Below are 19,930 nucleotides of genomic sequence, written 5' to 3'. Positions count from 1 at the left end.
AAATATATAATCAAAAACCATCAAGGTGTGAGAATCATATTTGCTGATTGACTGTTATGCATTCTGAAAATGGTTGGGTAATCCAAAGTACCATTTAACTTTCAATTATGTATTTTTCCTTGTCAGCCGCAACGCTCAATGCCTGGATATCCCAGTTCTCCGTTGCCTGGTAACCCCACACCGCCTATGACACCTGGTAGCACAGCTCCACAATATATGTCACCAGGGCAGGATGTCAAGTCCCCGTTCCTTCAAGATGTGAAACCTCCACACAACACCCTGCACCCGTCACCAACAGGTGAGATTGAATCGATTGAGGAAGTATGGAGGCCGCCATTTCTGACCACTCCTTCTGAACAGGCTGTTTTGCCTTGATGTCCTGAATTAATGGCTGTATTTGAATTACTGACCTGAAACAGGTCTGTAGACTAGTATTTCTATCAATCCTAATCTAGTTTCTTGTCCTACTATTGAAACCTGGCAACTAGCACCTTCAGAAGGAAGAGGTCTGTGGTACCCTTGTTTCATTTTATCCTACCTTGAAGATTCTGATCCTAAAATGTGTCGTCGTGCTTTTGAGTGTGAATTCAGACTTCTAAATTTGTGCTGTTAGGTGCTTCCAATGATGAGCTACGTCTGACGTTCCCAGTGCGAGATGGGATTGTGCTAGAGCCTTTCCGATTGCAGCATAACCTGGCCGTCAGCAACCACGTGTTCCATTTGAGGGAATCTGTATACAAGACCCTTATGATGCGGTATGTTTTTTTTCATAATTTCTTAGTAAAAACTTAAGTAAGCCTGAAGCTGTTGCCAACGGGAACTAATCAGTTTTTGTTTTCGAAGAGGCAAGGAATCGTAGTACTGTGGGCAGAAGCCCTGCGTCTGCTGTAGTGTTTTCAAATTGGATATTGTGGATCTAGCTTGAATCTTCTGCTGTTTTTCCAGTAGAATGATACTAATGTTACATCGTCCTTAGGCCTGATTTAGAGCTGCAGTTCAAATGTTACCATCATGAAGATCGGCAGATGAACACAAACTGGCCGTGTTCTGTCCAGGTCAGCGTCAATTCCACACCACTGAGCATTGAGCGCGGAGACAACAAGACTTCCCATAAACCCCTCTATCTGAAACAAGTGTGTCAGCCTGGAAGAAACAGCATCCAGATTACCGTCAGTGCCTGCTGCTGTGTGAGTACTATATGCTGGGAGGGGGGGTGGGTTGGGGTGCAGGATACTGACTTGGAACTATAGGTTATGACTTCAAATGCCTGAGACAAGAATTGTCTAGGATGGTTGTGGCAAGCACTTGTGTTCCATCTTTATTTTTACTCTTTAATCGGACACTTCCTCTTGGTTGTAAATAAAAGAACATACTGCCTGCCAGTTGTGTCTGCAGCCTGTGAATAATTTCTGTGCAGGAATTACATGCCACCCACTCCAAATTCTGATTTATATGTGGTGGTTCAGACACAAATTTACTGGGCTTTGCATTTTCTAAAGTTAGGAAATTGACAATGCAGTATGTTTATCTCGCCCAATCTGAACCTCTCTGGTGACTATTTACTTGCTTACCATATGTACATACGGTTTGATTCATTTTAGTGCCTTCTGGTCTCGCACATAAGAATCCCATGGTAACAGTCTCTGCATTGCATTCTTAAGCCTCTTCCACATGGGACGGACTCTGCCAGGAGTGTGCTGCCTCAGCGGGGAATTCGTACACTGATCCCCACTGAGCAGGCGGATGACTGGTCCGTGTCCGCTCTGTATATGCAAATCTGACACAGCTTGCTCTCCTCTGTGGGCGGTCGGATGTAAACGGACCGCCTGTCTGTTTTATACCCGACTGCCATCCAATCTGTTAGATAGATGGGGAAGGGATCCCTAGCAGTCTGTTTTTTTAATTTTTTTATTAGCAGATCAGATTGGATGTCAGGTGTAAATGGACACATGTCCATGTCCCTTTTACTCCTGCCACTCCATGGAGTATAATGGAGGGTTCTATCGAGTCCACCTGAAAAACTGACAGGTGGACTTGATCAGTCCGCCCGTGTGAAAGGGGCCTAACTGAAAGCAAGTAGGTAGATGTACCCTGTACTTCTTATTCAGGGCCTTTTTTTTTTTTTTTTTTTAAACATTTTGGTCCTGAAGGCCCCTCTGCCCTCCTGCGTGTTTTTTTTTTTTTTTTTTTTTTTTTTTTTTTTTTTTTACTACCCTTTTATTACTGTCTAATTGCATTACCGTATGTGCCAGCATTTCCCCATTCCACCACACTCTGACCTCCACAGGGAGCAATTTATATTATGACCCAACAGAGATCAGAATACATACAATTGCTCAATTTAGTTCCAGGTACAGCATATTTTAAAGTATAGAATCAAGATATAGCTAGACATGCCCAGTCATGGGTCATTACCAATCCAGGCCAGGCACCTCTCCATGTGTATACATATTATTCATAACATATCTCGCCTGACAATGTAGACAGTTCTTTATCACATCACTTTGTCCTGAGCTCTAGCTTGCGGTTGGCACAAGACTTCCTCTTTCTCTATAGACTTTGTTTCTTAATTTAAGTGGAGTTCCAGGCTATTTTTAGTTTATTAAAAGTCAGCAGCTGACTTTTAATAAACAGTCACTCACCTGTCCCATGGTCCAGCGATGCTGCCGCATGGAGGCCTGCTCCTCTCTCCCTTCTCTCTGCGACGCCGTCATTGGAACTGTGGGCACCCGGCTGTGACAGCTTGTGGCTTCACAGCCAGGTGCGCATGTGCGAGTCGCTCTGAGTGGACAGACGATCTTCTGGGACCTGTCACGTGTCCCAGAAGATCGCCTATGGGAGAGGAGTCGTCTCCTAGGTGGAAGGAGGAAGTGGGACAGGAAGTCCCCTTCAAAACGAAGAACCCCCCCCCCCCCCCCCCTTGGAACTCCGCTTTAACTACATTAGCAAGAATATAATTTAAGTATTCTAGCCTTAGGTTTCAATAATGGCACAAAGCAGAATAAATATTAAGGGGGCTTTGACAAGATTATTTAAGGTCTCAAAACTTTTCACAACCTGCCTATAGTTGGTTTTTATACGTCAATATTTGGTAAACCGAAGCAGGTGAAAGTACTATATAGTTTGGAATGGGTGGATATTGCTGATGTGTGTGTGTGTGTGTATGTGTATATGTATGTGTGTGTATATATATATATGTATATATATATATATATATATATATATATATATATATATATATATATATATATATTCTTCTTTTCAACCAATCAACTGTCTTCATTTTCTTTGCAGTCTCACCTGTTTGTGCTGCAATTGGTGCATCGTCCATCTGTAAGATCTGTCCTACAAGGTTTGATAAAGAAGAGGCTGCTCCCTGCAGAGCACTGCATTACCAAAAGTAAGAGCATGTCCTGAACACTCACTTATCCCTTACTGAACATTATTTGTTTACTTTTATGATTTGTACCGATTTATTGAAAATATTAAATTTTCTTCCTCAGTTAAGAGAAATTTCAGCAGTGGCAGCATCCCAGGAACCCCTGGGCCTAATGGGGAGGATGGGGTGGAACAGACTGCTATTAAGGTATCTCTGAAATGTCCAATCACCTTCCGCCGAATTCAACTTCCTGCCAGAGGCCATGACTGTCGGCACATTCAGGTAATTTGATGTCTCTTTATTCTGCCCTCATTCACTGTAGTTTTCTCCTCTGTTAAAGGTGTGTGTTGTGTTTTTTTTATTTATTTTTTCTCTATTTTTCTTTTCTCACTTTTCCATCTGTTATTGGTTAAAGATGAATTGCAAACACATTTCTGTTTTACTTGCATTTTATTACTTTTTTTTCTTTTTTACATATTTTTTTTTCTTTTTAACCCCTCAGTGCTTTGACCTGGAGTCGTACCTGCAGCTGAACTGTGAGCGAGGGACATGGCGATGTCCTGTGTGCAAGTAAGTTTCAGTCTTGTCCCATTTACCTTACTGGGGGGGGGGGGGGGGGGGGTAGATGAACATTGCATACTGCAGTTGCATCCGTTCATTTTACTTATCCACCTATTGGTAAAGCATCTGACATCTAATCCAATCCACAAACAAGAAGCCAATGTACAAGTTGTTCTTACCAGCACTTGAGCATATGAGGCCTTATTTTATGGGTTAGTGTTTGTCATGCTAAATTCAATGACAAACTGAGTTGGCTACCTTTTTTTTAAAACTTCAGCACCAGAATAATTTTGGGATCTGTGCCACCCTTTAGAATCCACCCCACCTCCATCTTTGACAGCTATGACTTGCTGATCAGTCCCTAGTTTAAAATACCTTTTAAAAGGTTTTATTTCAAGTTAACAGTATGACATTGAAGGCACCATGTAATGCCTGTAAGCATAATCATAAAAAAATCCCTACTATCCTAGGCCCCTGTTGTGCAATGGTGCCTTTGGAATTTGGCGGGTGAATTGCAGATATGTGGCTTGAATATCAAATCTTCATTGGGCAATAAATGCTGCTCTGGGGTCCATTTGACAGTTGAAAATATTAGATGCAGGCCGTAATACCAAGCAGAAGAAACTTTAAACTTGCCTTTGAATTGGCAGCAATGTGTACAGCCTGAAAAGGCTGAACAAGGACACAGGCTTTTACAAGACACCGCAAGGTACTTGCAGTTCAGCATTGTTATCTTAGAAACCATTTTGGACAGGTCAAGTTCACTTTAACCGCTTTTCAGCTTAATGCTTTTACTTGTTCCATTGATTAAAATGATGGCCAGATAATGTCAGGTATTTTGATGTGCTTTATGGGTCATATTATGTTATCTTGAATCTCCTGGAGAAGAAAAACTATTACGTTTTTTTTTTATTTTATTTAATGGATTTTTCAAAAATTTTTTTTTTTAAACTATAGACACCTATTCAAAGGAAGGTGTATGATGCAAAAGGATCCATAATATGACATTAGGACCAGTAGCGTTACTGATTACAGCAGAAATGCAATTTATCAATGAGTTTTCCAGAAATTTCTAGCAAAAGGTTTCTGCCAGTATAATGCCAACATATAAACTAAGATCAACTTCACACTGGGGCAGTTTTCAGGCACTTTCGCGCTGGAAATGGCCTCTGCTGAAAACCACCTCCCATTCATTCCAGTGTGTCTTTTCACACTGGGATGGGTATGCTTGCGGGATCTTTACAAAAATTCCTGCAAGCAGCATCTTTGGGGCGGGTTGGAATCGCTGTATTTTGCGCTCCCAAAACGCCCTGCCCATGCCCATTGGAATAAATAGTCAGAGCTTTCAAAGTGCCGCAAAACTGGATTTTCTTTTTTTTTACCCATTTTTTGGGGGCAAAAAGTGCCTCACTAGCAGCGATAAGGGGGCGGAAGAGCGCTTCTTAAACAACGCTGAAACGAGCGGCGCTAAGGGCTGCTTTCAGTGTGAAAGCCGCCTAATAGTAAATGAGTACAAAACTGCTTCTCCCCCATTTTTAACAATTCTTTGTTTTGCCAAGCGCTCTCAGCCCTTTACAATTCTAAACGCTGAGAGAAGTAAGGCAGATGGGATTATATTGGAGACTTTCATGGGTCATGATTACAGCCATGAAGTAAAAGCTCTTGTGATGCCACACTTGTTGATAATCCCACCCTAGTTGTACATACAGTTGTATAAGAAATTTACAGCCAAGTCCTGAATTTTACAACAAATCTTTGTTTGAAACGAAATTGTTGACCCCAGGAGAATACTTTTTTAACTTTTTTTTTTTTTTTTTTTTTGGTGTAAGGTATTTTTTACTTTGATAAATTTTAGCTATATATGGTAATTGCTTTTGATACCTCTGCTGTTCAATTGTGTTTTTTACATTTGATATTGATATTTGATTTGATATAATATACACCTGATATTCCAATGCTAAATGTTTGTGGTCTCTTTACAGTAAAACTGCCCTTTTGGAGGGCCTGGAAGTTGATCAGTACATGCTGGGGACTCTCCTCTATATTCAAAAGTAAGTGCAATTTCCGACAAATGACTAAATGCACCGTTGAAATACTGTTTTTTGTTTTTATGTTAGGATGTGTAATTCTGTGTAGCACGTTTTTCATGGTTCAGCCATCTCTGCCAAATGGCATAGCCAGATCCAAGACGACTTTGCTGTTAAACAGTACAGCTCAGTTAAGGAACTGTCTTGGAATGAGACAATGAAGGGGGGCAGCACACTGAATAGCTTCTCTTTTTGCTCCCCCTATCACTGCTGCTACCATAAGTAGTACCGATACTGTAGCAATAAGATATAAACAAATGGCTCCACAAATTAGTGCTTTCATATAATTGTGTTTAACTGCTTAAGACCCGGACCATTTGGCTGTGTAAAGACCAGGCCACTTTTTGTCGATTCGCCACTGCGTCGCTTTAACTGACAATTGCATGGTCGTGTGACGTGGCTTCCAAACAAATTGGTGTCCCCCCCCCCCACAAATGGTGCTTTCTTTTGGTGGTATTTGATCACCTTTGCGGTCTTTATTTTTTGCCCTATAAACAAGAATAGAGCCACAATTTTGAAAAAGCAATATTTTGTACTTTTTGCTATAAAATCCCCCCCCCCCCCCCCCCCTTTTGCTAAAAATAAATAAATAAAAATGTTTCTCAGTTTAGGCCGATATGTATTCGTCTACATATTTTTGGTAAAAAATCCCTAAGCGTATATTGATTGGGTTGTGCAAAAGTTAGAGTCTACAAAATAAAGGATAGTTTTATGGCATTTTTTTTACTTGTAGGCGTTGATCTGCAATTTTTTTTTTTATCGTGACTGCGACTTTATGGCGGACAAATCTGACTCTTGACACCATTGTCGTTTTTTACAGCGATCAGTGCTATAAAAATGCACTTTTTACTGTAAAAATGGCAGTGAGGGGGTTAACCATTAGGTGGCGTTAAGTGTGATCCTTTCTGTTAGGGGGAGGAGCTACCAGTGACACGTCACTGTTTCCGATCACGGAAACGGTAGATCAGTGACCTGTCACTACGCAGAACAGGGGAATGTCTTGTTTACAAAGGTATCCCCCCGTTTTGCCTTTGCTGACCACAATCGGGGGCCGCCCAGGAACATCAAGTTCCTGGGACTCGCGAGGCGCTGGGTGGCAAATTTAAAGGGACGTACAGGTACGCCCATTTGCCTGCCCGTGCCATGTTGTCGACGTGTGTGTGTGTGTGTGTGTGTGTGTGTGTGTGTGTGTGGTGGTCGGCAAGTGGTTAAAGAAGGAATGGTACTAATTTACATGGTGGTTCTGTTCTTGCCAACTTGTGTGTGTTTTTTTTGTGTAAATTACAAGTGAATCATCTTTAATGTTGCCTCCCTAGCTATGACTATGAAGAGATTACGATTGATCCTTCATGTTGCTGGAAGCCAGTCCCAGTGAAGCCAGATACCCATATAAAGGAGGAGTCGGATGGACCGGTTCTTAAGCGATGTAGAAGTCTCAGCCCGGCACACATGGTAATGCCGAACGTCATGGAGATGATTGCTGCACTGGGACCAAGTTCTTCTCCATTCAACAGCATGCAGTCAGGGGGAGGCAATGGAGCTGACTACGGCAGCCAGCAGGGTGAGTCATAAAGGCTAGTAATTCTTAAAGCAGATCTTTACTGCTTCTGAGCACCATAAACCAAAAACTCTATTTTAATTCATATTTAATAATCAAAGCAAACTACCCATCCATGTCTGTGCTTTATTTTGTTGAGAAATCACTTTGAAAAACACTCCCCTAGCATTTCTGTCTGTGGCTATTTTTAGTAAGGACAAATTCCTGGAACCCATCTGCCCTTAGCTCAAACATGCATGCAGGAGAGTGTGCTTTAACCACTTAAGACCCGGACCAAAATGCAGCTAAAGGACCAGGCCAGGTTTTGCGATTCGGCACTGCGTCGCTTTAACAGACAATTGCGCGGTCGTGCGACTTGGCTCCCAAACAAAATTGGCGTCCTTTTTTTCCCCACAACTAGTTTTTGCGCTATAAACAAAAATAGAGCAACAATTTTGAAAAAAATTCAATATTTATTACTTTTTGCTATAATATCCCCCAAAAATATATAAAAAAAACTTTTTTCCCTCAGTTTAGGCCGATACGTATTCTACCTATTTTTGATAAAAAAAATCGCAATAAGCGTTTATCGGTTGGTTTGCGCAAAATTTATAGCATTTACAAAATAGGGGATAGTTTTATTGCATTTTTATTATTTATTTATTTATTTATTTTTTCATGACCAACATTATGGCGGACACTTCAGACAATTTTGACACATTTTTGGGACCATTGTCATTTTCACAGCAAAAAATGCATTTAAAATGCATGGCTTACTGTGGAAATGACAGTTGCAGTTTGGGAGTTAACCACAGGGGGCGCTGAAGGAGTTATGTGTCACCTAATGTGTGTTTACAACTGTAGGGGGGTGTGGCTGTAGGTGTGACGTCATTGATTGTGGATCCCTATAAAAGAGATCACACGATCGATGACACCGCCACAGTGAAGAATGGGGAAGCCGTGTTTACACACGGCTCTCCCCGTTCTTCAGCTCCGGGGACCGATCGCGGGACTCCAGCAGGGATCGGGTCACGGAGCTTCAGACCGTGTCGCGGGAGCGCGCCTGCGACCCACGGCTGGGCTTAAAGGTCAACGTACATATACGTTGATGTGCCCAGCCGTGCCATGCTGCCGACGTATATCGGCGTTGGGCGGTCCTTAAGTGGTTAAAGTAGAACTATAGGCAAAACTTTTTTTTTTTTGATATATCAAGGGAAGGTTATAACCCCTGCCAGATTATATATTTTTTCACAGTCTGTATCTCATTGCAGAGATTTACCTTCACCTCCTGTCCCATAGACAAACCGGAAGTGAGGAAATCTATTTTCCTTTTCCCTGTTTGGACAATTCTGTCTCTAAAGGAAATCCTGTTTTGTACATGTATTTTCTGTCTTGTATTCAGCACTCAAAAAAAGCTATAATAAAGTTGTGTAAATTTTGCATAATACTACATATTCTCTCTTGCAGCCAGGGGGTTTAGTTTCAGGTATATTTTCTATATATAATACTTGGGAGTTCAACATTTTAGTAAAAATGTGACTTTTTCTGCTAGTCCGATGCAATGGATAGGTTAATATGTCCATTCACATTGCTATATCTGTCTGTAGGCCCCACTTTCCAGAATCAAGGGGGATACCCTGAAGGCAGTTTCCATTCATCAAATCCTGGCACCCCAACAATGAATGACTTTAACACCGGTGGCCCTCCACCCATCTCTTACCAGTCTGACATTCCAAGCTCCATGATGAACCAGGAGAAGCCTGGGGGACCCTCGCTAACCGGACAGGTGAGCTATTAAAAATGAGGGGGGGGGGGGGAATAATATCAAAGATAGTATCTGTGCAGAATGGGGAAATGTAGTCCTAGAAATGTACAAAGATGCAAGGCACTGGTAAGGGCAGACCTCAGCCTCTATAAGGAGGAGTAACAGCACTGCTTATGAGACTTTTTATTTTATAGTGGGCGCATGAATTCTGAAATTCTAGATATTATATAAGCGGGTTATCACATATACTGTGTGCTTTATGCCCTCATTCCTGAATTCAGCATATACTAGCAACAAGAATGGTAGCCAAGGACTTTTCCAGGGTCAAAGTCCTTGGCTACTATTATTGTTGCTTGTAAATTCTAGATGCTGTCAGAACTTCTGATTACACAAACTGAGTTTGCACTGGTTAGTATGTTTACACAGCTATGTACACTTAAGTGTAGTCTGTAATCCTTTAGAATTTTGTTCTAAAATGTAGAAGGCAAAAAGTGTCCCAGACACCAATATTAGAATGCCGCTTTGACTATAAAGGAACCCATCCTCAAGCTTATGTTCTCGCTGTCCCAATCACAACTGTTACTGGAGCCTAGGGGGGGGTAGTTACATTTAGGCTTCTGGTTAACATGGCATGCTACATTTTGTGTTTTACTCTGGTAACTACCACTAAGGTAAGCTTATTGTTCCACAAAGCAGTAATGTACATAAATCCTGAGTGTTGGGACCCTTTCACACTGATCAGTTTTTATTTTTTTTTCTTCCATTTTTTGACTTGCTAAATTAGGAAGAAAAATGGATGGCAGCTAAATTCTATAGAACGCTTCACACGAGCCAGTTGCAGGTCAGTTTCATTTTTAAAAGTTCTGCCTGCTGCATTTTTGTTGCATGTTTAATGCATATAAAAAAAAAAAGCATCTTTCCATTGAAATGAATGAAAACGTACCCGCGGTTTGCGTTCTTGGTGAGTTATTTTTGAGTCACATGTCCCTTTTTCACAGGTGCAAAAAGCACCAAAAAATGCTTATGCGTGTTTTTTGTTTTCCGTGTTTATTTTTGCAACTAGCAGTGTGAAAGCAGCCTTCCAACACACAACTACATTGTGGATAAATACTTTGGTTGGAGGTCTTTTTGAGAAACGCTAGCACTATAAATGGGCACCTTGAAGACTTATTACAAATGAAGAGAACCAGTTCTGTAGCTCAGTGGAAATGATTGCTGGGAACGGTTCTAAAAATGGAAAATTTAGGGTTATTATGGTTTACAGCAGCCTTTTCTCCACGCTGGGAGGATATTATGGGTAGATTGTTCCACAAAGAATTTTAAATTGCATAAATTGCTACAAAATGTTGGGACAACCTAGACTAGATTCTCTGTGCCCTGTCGCTGCCTCTTTGCTGTTTATGGCTGAAGAACAGGACTCTTCCCAGATGGAAATATGCATGAAATTAATCTACTATTATTATTATTATTATAGGCTAATGTGGAAGATTCAGAAAAGCTATAGCTTTTCTTTGCTACATGTCATACCGAAGTTGTACTGGGAGGGATGGACACTGGCACAAAGTTTGACAGCAAGTTAGCTGCTTGTTTCCAGTTTTTTTCCATTCGGTCGGTGTTCTTTAACTTGGTATTCTTTAGTCGGTCCCTGAAATCTTGGAGTATGCAAGTCAAAAGGGCACAGGATTTGCTGTGCGTCAGCCTTTTCTATTCCATTAATATGCTCTTCCTGGTTAGGTGTGTCAGATGTAGGTGAAGGATTAAGTATTTTCTACAAAGCTGCCTGCAGTACACCCAACTTTACAGTAGCTCATTGTCCACAGTAATGAATCTTAGGGTAGATTGCAGTATATTTTGTATGGTGGTGTATTTCCATTTTGTTACCTTGTAGGTGAATATTTGTCTGCCTCTTCCAAAGCATCATGCTGTCTCAAATTGAATTATATATTTAAGTTCCTATTGCATCATGGGAGCAAGTATTTTTTTCTTATTCAGACCTTCTCAACAATACACTAGTCCTGTTTAAAGGGGTTGTAAAGGTTTGTTTTTTCTTTTCTAAATGGGTTCCTTTAAGCTAGTGCATTGTTGGTTCACTTACCTTTTCCTTCAATTTCCCTTCCATTTTTTTTTCTGAATTTCTCACTTCCGGCTTCTGGCTGGGGGACGCGTCTCCCCGCAGGGATGTAGTCCCAAGGGAGGGGGCGAGCACGCTGACTAACCCCCGGCCAGAACAGCTCGGATGATGGGGTCAAGCTTACTGAGGAGGAACGGGAAGTGAGAAATTCAGACAAAGTAAAAAAACATTTAAAAGGGAAATCGAAGGAAAAGGTAAGTGAACCAACAATGCACTAGCTTAAAGGAACCTATTGGGAAATAAACCTTTACAGCCCCAGTAAATGTTTGCAGTTATTTGGCCACATTACATTCAAATCGATCAGGGTTCACGTCGTTTAGAAAAATGCTGTCATAATAAATGAATTGTGGGATAAAATACAGGCGTGTTGTCCCATGTTTATACATGTATGTGTTCAACTGTTATAATTGGTTTCTTTTTGTATACAGATGCCTGGCACAGGGCGGATAGATCCATCCCATAATCAAGTACAGTCACTTCACACCTCCAACATGAACAGCCAGTCACCACAGTTACACCACCGGAACCAAGCAAGGCCAAATATGGCTCAGCCTGGGGGTGATCTGGCATTTAACCCCACAATCTCGGGTACTGGAGACGTGAACGAACCCCCACTTGATGTAAGGCTCCTATGATTTTATTTTTTGCTTAAAGAAAAAAAAAATCCTGCTTTTTGAGCAGCCAAGAAACTTCAAATAGAAGTCAATGTATAATGCCGCTATCCTACCCTTCTTTTTTTTTCTTTTTTTTTTAAGATTGGGGGGACGGGAGATTAAAAATGTTGAAATGGTGCTGCTCTATCATTGCAGGATTTCTCTGCCTCAGGTAGTTGCCAACATGGGGGAAAAACAAACAAACAGAAGCACATTATAACCCTCCCCACTGCTACAGTAAACTGCTTTTAAGTATGTGGCAGCGCTGGCATGTAAACAAACCCCGGCCTCTATAGCAGCTTGGAATTTTTAACATTTTCTCTGCAGGCTGTCGGCCTTTATGTGTAAGTGACTCAGGGGGCTGTGTAGCCACAAGATCACTGTTCATCTGCTTGGGATTGATCAGTTTAAAGTGTGAGGTGAAATTGGTTGTCTGTGGGATCCATTGATGTTTTCTTAAAAAGCACATGTAATTGTAATAGCAATACATTTTAAGTTTAAAAAAAAAATATGAAAATGTTTTAAATAATTTTTTTTTACTTTATTGAACTTAAAGCATTTTTTAAAAGCCACCCCCCTGCCCTAAACATACAAAATCAAACAAGTACGAAAACACTTGTACCACATATTCGTATCCTATGTATCGCACTCTGGAGTAAGAGCAGTAGTTATTGGGTCATCATTCACTGATGACTCTAAATTAAAATGGTAGTAAACCTTGCTAGGTCATTTTTACGAACGGGTAAGTCTCTATAATGAGGCTTACCTGTAGGTAAAATGAATATCTTCTAAACGTGCACCGTTTAGGAGATATTCACCCTTGATGCAGCCAGTTGCGTCACTGGTGCATGTGCTCTGGCGGTCGTGTGTGTTCCACCCCCCAACAGCTGCAGTTTAGTTTTTAAAGTGGTTGGACAATTTTCGGTACCGTAGTTTTACACTGTTTCACAGGCTTGCACAATTTTAAGGCTTTACATATTTGGTATCTATATACTCTACACAACCTAATATTTTTTATTAAAATATAGGTTTGTTAAAACATAAATATAATTATGTAACATAAATATTTGCAACTGCCACCAGGCAGGAAATATAGGTTTTGAGGTTTTTAAGTGATTTTTCAGACCTAACCTGTGCAAAGGAATGTCAAAACAAATAGTATAACTGTATGTGGTTATTGTATGTGGTGGTGGTGGTAGTAGTTTCCATTATGGATATTTTTTTCCCCCCATTTTTACATTCCTTTTATTTATATTTTTCCTCTATCTTTACATGTGGGCCAAGCTATCTAGTAAAAGTGATGGTGACCGAGGCTAGGAAAACACTACCAGGGGAGTTTGAGGAATTGCAGCAACAGTTTAAAAATCAAAAGGGAATAGTTGCTGACCATGGTATGCACCCCTTTCCAAATTCCCGTTTTTGATGTCACTTTTGCTGGACATCGTGGTCTGCATGTAACTGTTTTATAAAATGTAAATAAATATAAAATATACCACATTGGTGGTAAAAAAAAAAAAAAGTGGATGTAAATAAGGCCTCTTCAATGTTGGAGTATGTTGTCTACAGGAATCTTCTCTAAAGACTCCCATGGCCTATAGTCAACTTTAAACTACATTCACAGGAATATTTATGTATGAGTACCCCAAACCTCTTCCTATGCTGTTTCATCAGCGTTTGGCAACTTGTATTCATATTAATGTATATGTAATTTTTTTTTTTTTCAGCTTCTCCCTGAACTGACCAATCCAGATGAGCTGCTCTCGTACCTGGGGCCACCGGACCTTCCAAACAGTGGCAACGATGACCTTCTGTCCCTTTTTGAGAATAACTGAGCCCCTTGTACAATATACATATATGTTATTTCCAAGCCCAACTTTGAATGAAATGGGTGATGGGAGCAAATCTGAGCACAAGACCTGATCTGAGTGAGCCCATTCCACATCACAAGTGGACATGGGATGTCACTGGACATTTTAGATCATTGCACTATTTTAAGTCCTTCAGTGCTGCTCCATAAGCTTTGGAGGTCATCTCTACAGACCATAACCCTGCTTTACATGTTCTATCAAAGTCTCATGCACATTATCTGCTAAAATGAAGATCTGCAGATGTGATCATTTTGAGATACCAGCAATGTTTCTTCAGTTATTACCTCCACGGCCGGGCAGAGGTTTCCCCAGTGATCTGCTAAGCACCCTTAGGGCCCTCTGTACACCAATTTTTACTCCTTCACTAAGAAACGACCTGCAAAGTCTAGCCAGTGGATTGCAGGATCCTGCCGCCCATTTTATTTAGGGATCCCAGTCAGAAAGAGGAGGCGGCGGCTAAGAGCACAAAGCAGGTGTGTGTGTGTATGAACTTGCACACTCTTATATGTAAGGATACATACAATGTGTGTATAATTGTATATTATTGCTGGGCCATTAGTCATAACACATTCCTTTTTGTGGGGTGGGGGAGGGAGGTTTGGTTTTAATGGACACCACAAGATTCGGGTGCCAACTTGATCTTTTATTTTGCAGTCTTTGCCAGAATAGGTGATTTTGACACGACACGAATATTGATCTAATACAGGAAATGATCCCTGTAGTAATGTGTCTTTGTCACTGTATGTAATTATTTTCTCTTCAGTATGAGCGCTTCAGTAACCCCAGCAGCGCCACCTACTGTACATGCAATAAAAAGGGCCTGCAGCCTTGCAACACCTGCATTATTCGCTCTGCAGCAGAGCGGGAATCTGTATACATTATATAAATATATATATTTATATATGTTTTGTGTGATAATATCACATGACAGAGGGAAAGAAGCAGCATGTACCTGAATATCTTATGTGTCTTTTGCCTCTATATTGTCAAGACCGTTTTTTTTGTGTGTTAAACCAATATTCGGTTCTACTGGTTTGTCTGAGACCAGTGACATTACTGTGGCATGAGCTACTACTATTCATGCTTTGGTCATTTCTGGAGCTGCTAGTTAATCAATAGGCTGTGTACTTACAGTAGCTCAGGCCACAGAATGTCGCCCTGTGCGTTTTATGGAGGCAAAATGGCTGTGATCATGTGTTAATAACTCCAGGTTATTTTATTTTTTAACCAGTTTAAAATATTTACAATGCTGCAGAGACCTACAACTATCAGCCATAGTTATTTTGTTCTATTTATTTCTTAATTTTATTTCTGGACTTTTGTAACTGGTTTTAAAATGTTCCTGCAGAAAGCAGTGTCTCTGAATAAGCCATGAAGGAAAGTGAGGGAGGTGTGGCAACCATGTTAAAAGGGACCATCGGTTTTTAAAATGAAGAGCCCACGATTGCTCCTCAAATGAAGTGCAGATTTATTGCAAAGCCAAATATAATGTAACTCTTTCCAGACACAGGCAACCAGGCCAAGCATACAAAGCTGGTGAGGGTGGTTAAATGTTGGGTTTATATTTAAATATCTAGGGTTTGTGCTATGTGCTGGAAAAAAAAATGTGCGTTTTGCAGAAATAAAAAAAATATATATATTGAAATGGCATGCTTTTATTTGCTCTTTATGAATAAGGGTCTCTACATTTAACACATTTTTCAGTGGCCATACCTTGTCTGTAGGAATATGGATAAACTCGTCTCTGCTGTCTACCAAAAAAAGTTAACTCTGTCCTGAACATTGCTGCTTTACCTCTTTTCACTTAAGTTCTATTCCAGGTATTTCCTCAAGTGCAACCCCTGCCATATACATTATCTTCTACCCATAGAAAAGTGACAGCAGAAAAAAGAGCAAGTAGTACAAGTCTGGTGGGGGTTGTGTGTTTTTTTTTTTTTGTACAGTAGTATAGATCTGTTTTGTCCCAAGCATGTTGGAGCCAAGGTTCACACTGGGCTGCGGGAATGAAGCCGTGCGAGTTTTAGAGCGCGATTACAGAGACATTTGTGTAGGTTTCTGCTCAGATGTCAATGTAAATCGCGGGCCGAAATCTGAAAAAATAGTACAGAAACAACTTTTTGAAATCGGTGCAGCGCTGCAGATGCGGCATCGCACCGATTAGGATGGTGCAAATGCTGCCGATTTGACATGTCAAAACGCACCATTGTGAACCAGGGCTTAAGCCATTTTAATGTTTACTGCCTCTGATGCCTGGAATAGACTTTCAGTAAAATACTTTCTAAGATTAGTTTTGAACTTTCCTCTGGCTAGTTTGAGGTCATGTCCCGTGTTTTTGGTTTCATGTTGAAAAGAACTGCCCTTCTGAACCTTATTCACCCCATTGATGTATTAAAGGATTCAATTGTGTCGCCCCTTTTTCCTTCTTTCCTCCAGACTGTACATATTCAGTTTCTGAAGTCACTCTTGATATGTTTTATCCCCCCCAGACCTTTTCACAATTTTTGTTGCATGTCTCTGAACTTGTTTTATCCAATATCTTTTTGTAAGTGAGGTCTCCAGACCTTGACACAGCATTCTAAAGATCTATATAGAGGAATCCGAACCTCCTTCCTCCTGATGGTGATGGTTTAGTCAAGCATCCTAGAATTCTATTTGCTTACCCCACTGCCTGGTCGCACTGTTTTCTCATTTTTGCAATCATCTGAAATAAGTACCCACAATTTTGTTTGTCTTCTGTAGTGCTGGCTAACACGGTACCCCCAATGTTGCATTCTCTCATGGGATTTTTTTTTTACCCTGCACTATAATTGCCTCTTGACACAATTTGTGATTTGGGGCTCTCCTATCATTGCAACTGTTGGATGAACCCTGCATACCCAGTACAATAAAATGAAAGGGGTTGTAAAGGTAAACTTTTTTTTTTTTTTTTTTTTCTTTCCTTAAATAGCTTCCTTTACTTTAGTGCAGGCCTCCTTCACTTACCTCATCCTTCGATTTTGCTTTTAAATGTCCTTATTTCTTCTGATAAATCCTCACTTCCTGTTCTTCTGTCTGCAACTCCACACAGTAATGCAAGGCTTTCTCCTTGGTGTGGAGTGTCATGAGGGGGCGAGCAGGAGAGTCAGGACGCCCACTAACACACATCTCCTTTCTTTGCAACATAGAGAGCGTCCTGACCCCCACCTCAAAGGAGGGGGCGAGCACAACACTCCACACCAGGGAGAAAGCCTTGCATTACAGACAGAAGTAAAACATTTTTACCTTTACAACCCCTTTAATCCAGGAGCTAATGTATCATTTGTGTAGACTGTCCACCAGCACAATGGACCCCTAAGGCTCTTTATGTTATTTGTGGGCTTAGTGGCTTCTAGGACCCTCTATCATTGTCGATACAACTGCACACATTATACTTTAGGGGAGGCCAGAAGTGGGAGGCATTCTTTATGATGTAATCGTGCTTGTCTTGTAATATCTAAAAGCTGTTGGTCTGTAAGAACCTCCTGCACTACCTGCCTGTCCAGCTTTGGTACATGTAGCACACTTCTCCCCCTATTTTTTTATTTTTTTCCTAGGCAATGGAAGTCAAGGTGGGTGGTTGCTGTCTGACCTAAACTTCATATTCTGAACAATAAAATATTGGCTTACCACAAAGGATATCCATCTATTAGTAGTTGAATGTTCCTACAGGCAGTGCTTGAACCTGTTCATAGCAGGAACAATTGTATCTTTTTATGGTACTTTGATTACTGAATTAAATAAACTTTTTTTTCGTGTAAAAAAAAAAAAAAAAGACTGAGGTTGATTTACTAAAGACAAATATACTAGGCACTTTAAGTGTTTTTTGTGCTAGATATGAGGGGATGCTCTGCTAGTTTCTATCGTCCAACCGTATGTGTTTTGTATTTCCCTTTCATGTGATTTAAGTATTTTTTTTTTTTTGTTAAGTTTTACCTAATTTAAAGGGGTTGTAAAGGAAATTAAATTTTTTCCCTAAATAGCTTCCTTTACCTTGGTGCAGTCCTCATCCTTCGATTTTGCTTTTAAATGTCCTTATTTCTTCTGAGAAATGCTCACTTCTTGTGTCTGTAACTCAACACCGTAATGCGAGGCTTTCTCCCTGGTGTGGAGAAAGCCTCTTGGGGGGGCAGGCAAGTCAGAACACTCTCTACTTTGCAGATAGAGAAAGGAGCTGTGTGTTAGTGGGCGTCCTGACACTCCTGCTTGCCCCCCCCCCCCCCCAAGAGGCTTTCTCCACACCAGGAAGAAAGCCTCGCATTTCAGTGTTCTGTTACAGACAGAAGAACAGAAAGTGAGGATTTCTCAGAAGAAATAAGGACATTTTAAAAGCAAAATGGAAGGATGAGGTAAGTGAAGGAGGACTGCACTAAGGTAAAGGAAGCTATTTAGGGAAATAAAATTGCTTTCCTTTACAACCATACTTGCATTGCACTGTATATTTGCCTTTAGTTAATCAACCCCTATATGTTCATACACTTCCCTTCTGGAACCATGGTGTAGTCTCCAAACTGTCAGTATGGGAACCTGGCACAATTGAAAATTAACATGAGTACACAAATCTAGTCAGTTATAGTGAAGGTTTGTTTCATATTACATTATTGGGTAGTGAGGGTTTCCTGAGATGCATGCAACCTATGTGGACCTAACATGCTCTGCTGTGAATTGGATGTGCTTGCATGCCTCTGGGGAAGGGAGCACCATGAAGTTTAGATTGCATAGCTGAGGAAGCGCTTGTGTCTGGTTTACCTCTATAATAAAGGAAATTAGTTTAATGTAAATTGTACCTGGCTGCACTGTATGCTGAATTATCTTTCACAGGATGTGGCCAGCTTCTGAATATCCTCCTTGAATGTTTCTGAGAAGATCATTGACCCAAAGAGACAGTAGCAGCCAACGAAGACCTTCCTATGGAGGTGTGAGGAATAGACAAGAGTCTGATTGCAGTTTATTTGTAAAAAAAAAAAATTAAAAAAAAAAAAATATATATCCATTTTGACCTGTCCATCTGTTCTCTATCGTCTGTGGGACTAATGTGTAGATGGATTAGTGGATATCATCTGTCAAGTATTCAGGGTATGCCTTTTGTCAGTACGTTCTTTGTCTCACGCTTTGGTCTGTAAAACTTCCTGTATGAAGTGCAGTGAGGATGCCCTTTGTTGGGCAGCACCTCCTTCTCTTTGTTTTTTCCTTTTGGTCTTGGAGCTAAGATCAAGAGTGGTTTTGGTTTTTAGTTTTATCTTATACATCTGCTATTTGGGGACCATATATTAAATGGATTTTGGAACCGGGAGATGGAAAAAGATCTTGCTCTGTCAAACTCCATGCATTGCCTAGGTGCTTCAGTATCTTCCAGAATAATGCACAGAGCCTTCAGCCCTGCACCCTAAAGCCTCAACCCTGCTTAAAGTTTTTTTTTTTTTTTTTTTGTGCCAACTTACCTTCAAAAGACAGTTTTCTACTCTGCTCTCCAGCAGCGTCTCTCTCAAAGGATTATAGTTTTCCTTTCAAGAGGAGGAAAGGCTTTCAACTTCTACCCTCCCCAAGGCACATTGGGGGTTATTTACTAAAGGCAAATCCACTTTTCACTACAAGTGCAAACTGCACTTGGTAGAGCAGTTGCTGTAGAGCCAAAGGAGACACGCAAGGAAAATAAACAGCATTTTAGCTTGCACATGATTGGATGATAAAATCAGCAGAGCTTCCCCTCGTTTCAGATCTACCCCCTTTGCTTTACAGCGAATGCAATTTCAAGTGCACTCTGCACTTGTAGTGCAAGGTGGATTTTTCTTTTTGTGAATAACTACCAATGAGTCATTCATCCCATTCTAATGGCTCCATTTGCATGCAAAATTTCAATATAGAGTTTCCCAGGTCAGACATTGTTTCCCGTCAGCATGGGGATTTTCCAACTCCTGTGGACATAGAAATGGC

General features: G+C 40.7%; 1 protein-coding gene and 1 non-coding gene across 7 annotated transcripts in view; both read left to right on the top strand.

Moving 5' to 3' along the window:
- Positions 1-15,626, top strand: part of ZMIZ2 (zinc finger MIZ-type containing 2) — a 70,871-nt gene extending 55,245 nt beyond the window's left edge. For 3 of the 6 annotated variants that reach the window (XM_040346031.1, XM_040346029.1, XM_040346030.1), the window contains exons 9-20: positions 127-298; positions 614-755; positions 977-1,187; positions 3,295-3,400; positions 3,504-3,661; positions 3,882-3,949; positions 5,923-5,991; positions 7,344-7,588; positions 9,172-9,350; positions 10,114-10,170; positions 11,889-12,080; positions 13,838-15,626. In XM_040346031.1, coding sequence (XP_040201965.1) covers positions 127-298; positions 614-755; positions 977-1,187; positions 3,295-3,400; positions 3,504-3,661; positions 3,882-3,949; positions 5,923-5,991; positions 7,344-7,588; positions 9,172-9,350; positions 10,114-10,170; positions 11,889-12,080; positions 13,838-13,945 — 1,707 coding nt within the window. In that variant the 3' untranslated portion in view covers positions 13,946-15,626. Of the gene's footprint in view, positions 1-126; positions 299-613; positions 756-976; positions 1,188-3,294; positions 3,401-3,503; positions 3,662-3,881; positions 3,950-5,922; positions 5,992-7,343; positions 7,589-9,171; positions 9,351-10,113; positions 10,171-11,888; positions 12,081-13,397; positions 13,505-13,837 lie in introns of all 6 variants that reach the window. The other 3 variants (XM_040346033.1, XM_040346032.1, XR_005748055.1) reach the window with 2 other exon arrangements.
- Positions 15,627-19,181: 3,555 nt separating this feature from the next.
- On the top strand, positions 19,182-19,367 carry LOC120933941. Its single transcript, XR_005748165.1, has one exon. It is a non-coding gene; the product is annotated as a U2 spliceosomal RNA (small nuclear RNA).
- Positions 19,368-19,930: the final 563 nt, after the last annotated feature.

Source organism: Rana temporaria, chromosome 3 (assembly GCF_905171775.1).
Source record: "Rana temporaria chromosome 3, aRanTem1.1, whole genome shotgun sequence".
Lineage (NCBI taxonomy): Eukaryota > Metazoa > Chordata > Amphibia > Anura > Ranidae > Rana > Rana temporaria.
This window is presented reverse-complemented; position numbering and strand designations above follow the sequence as displayed.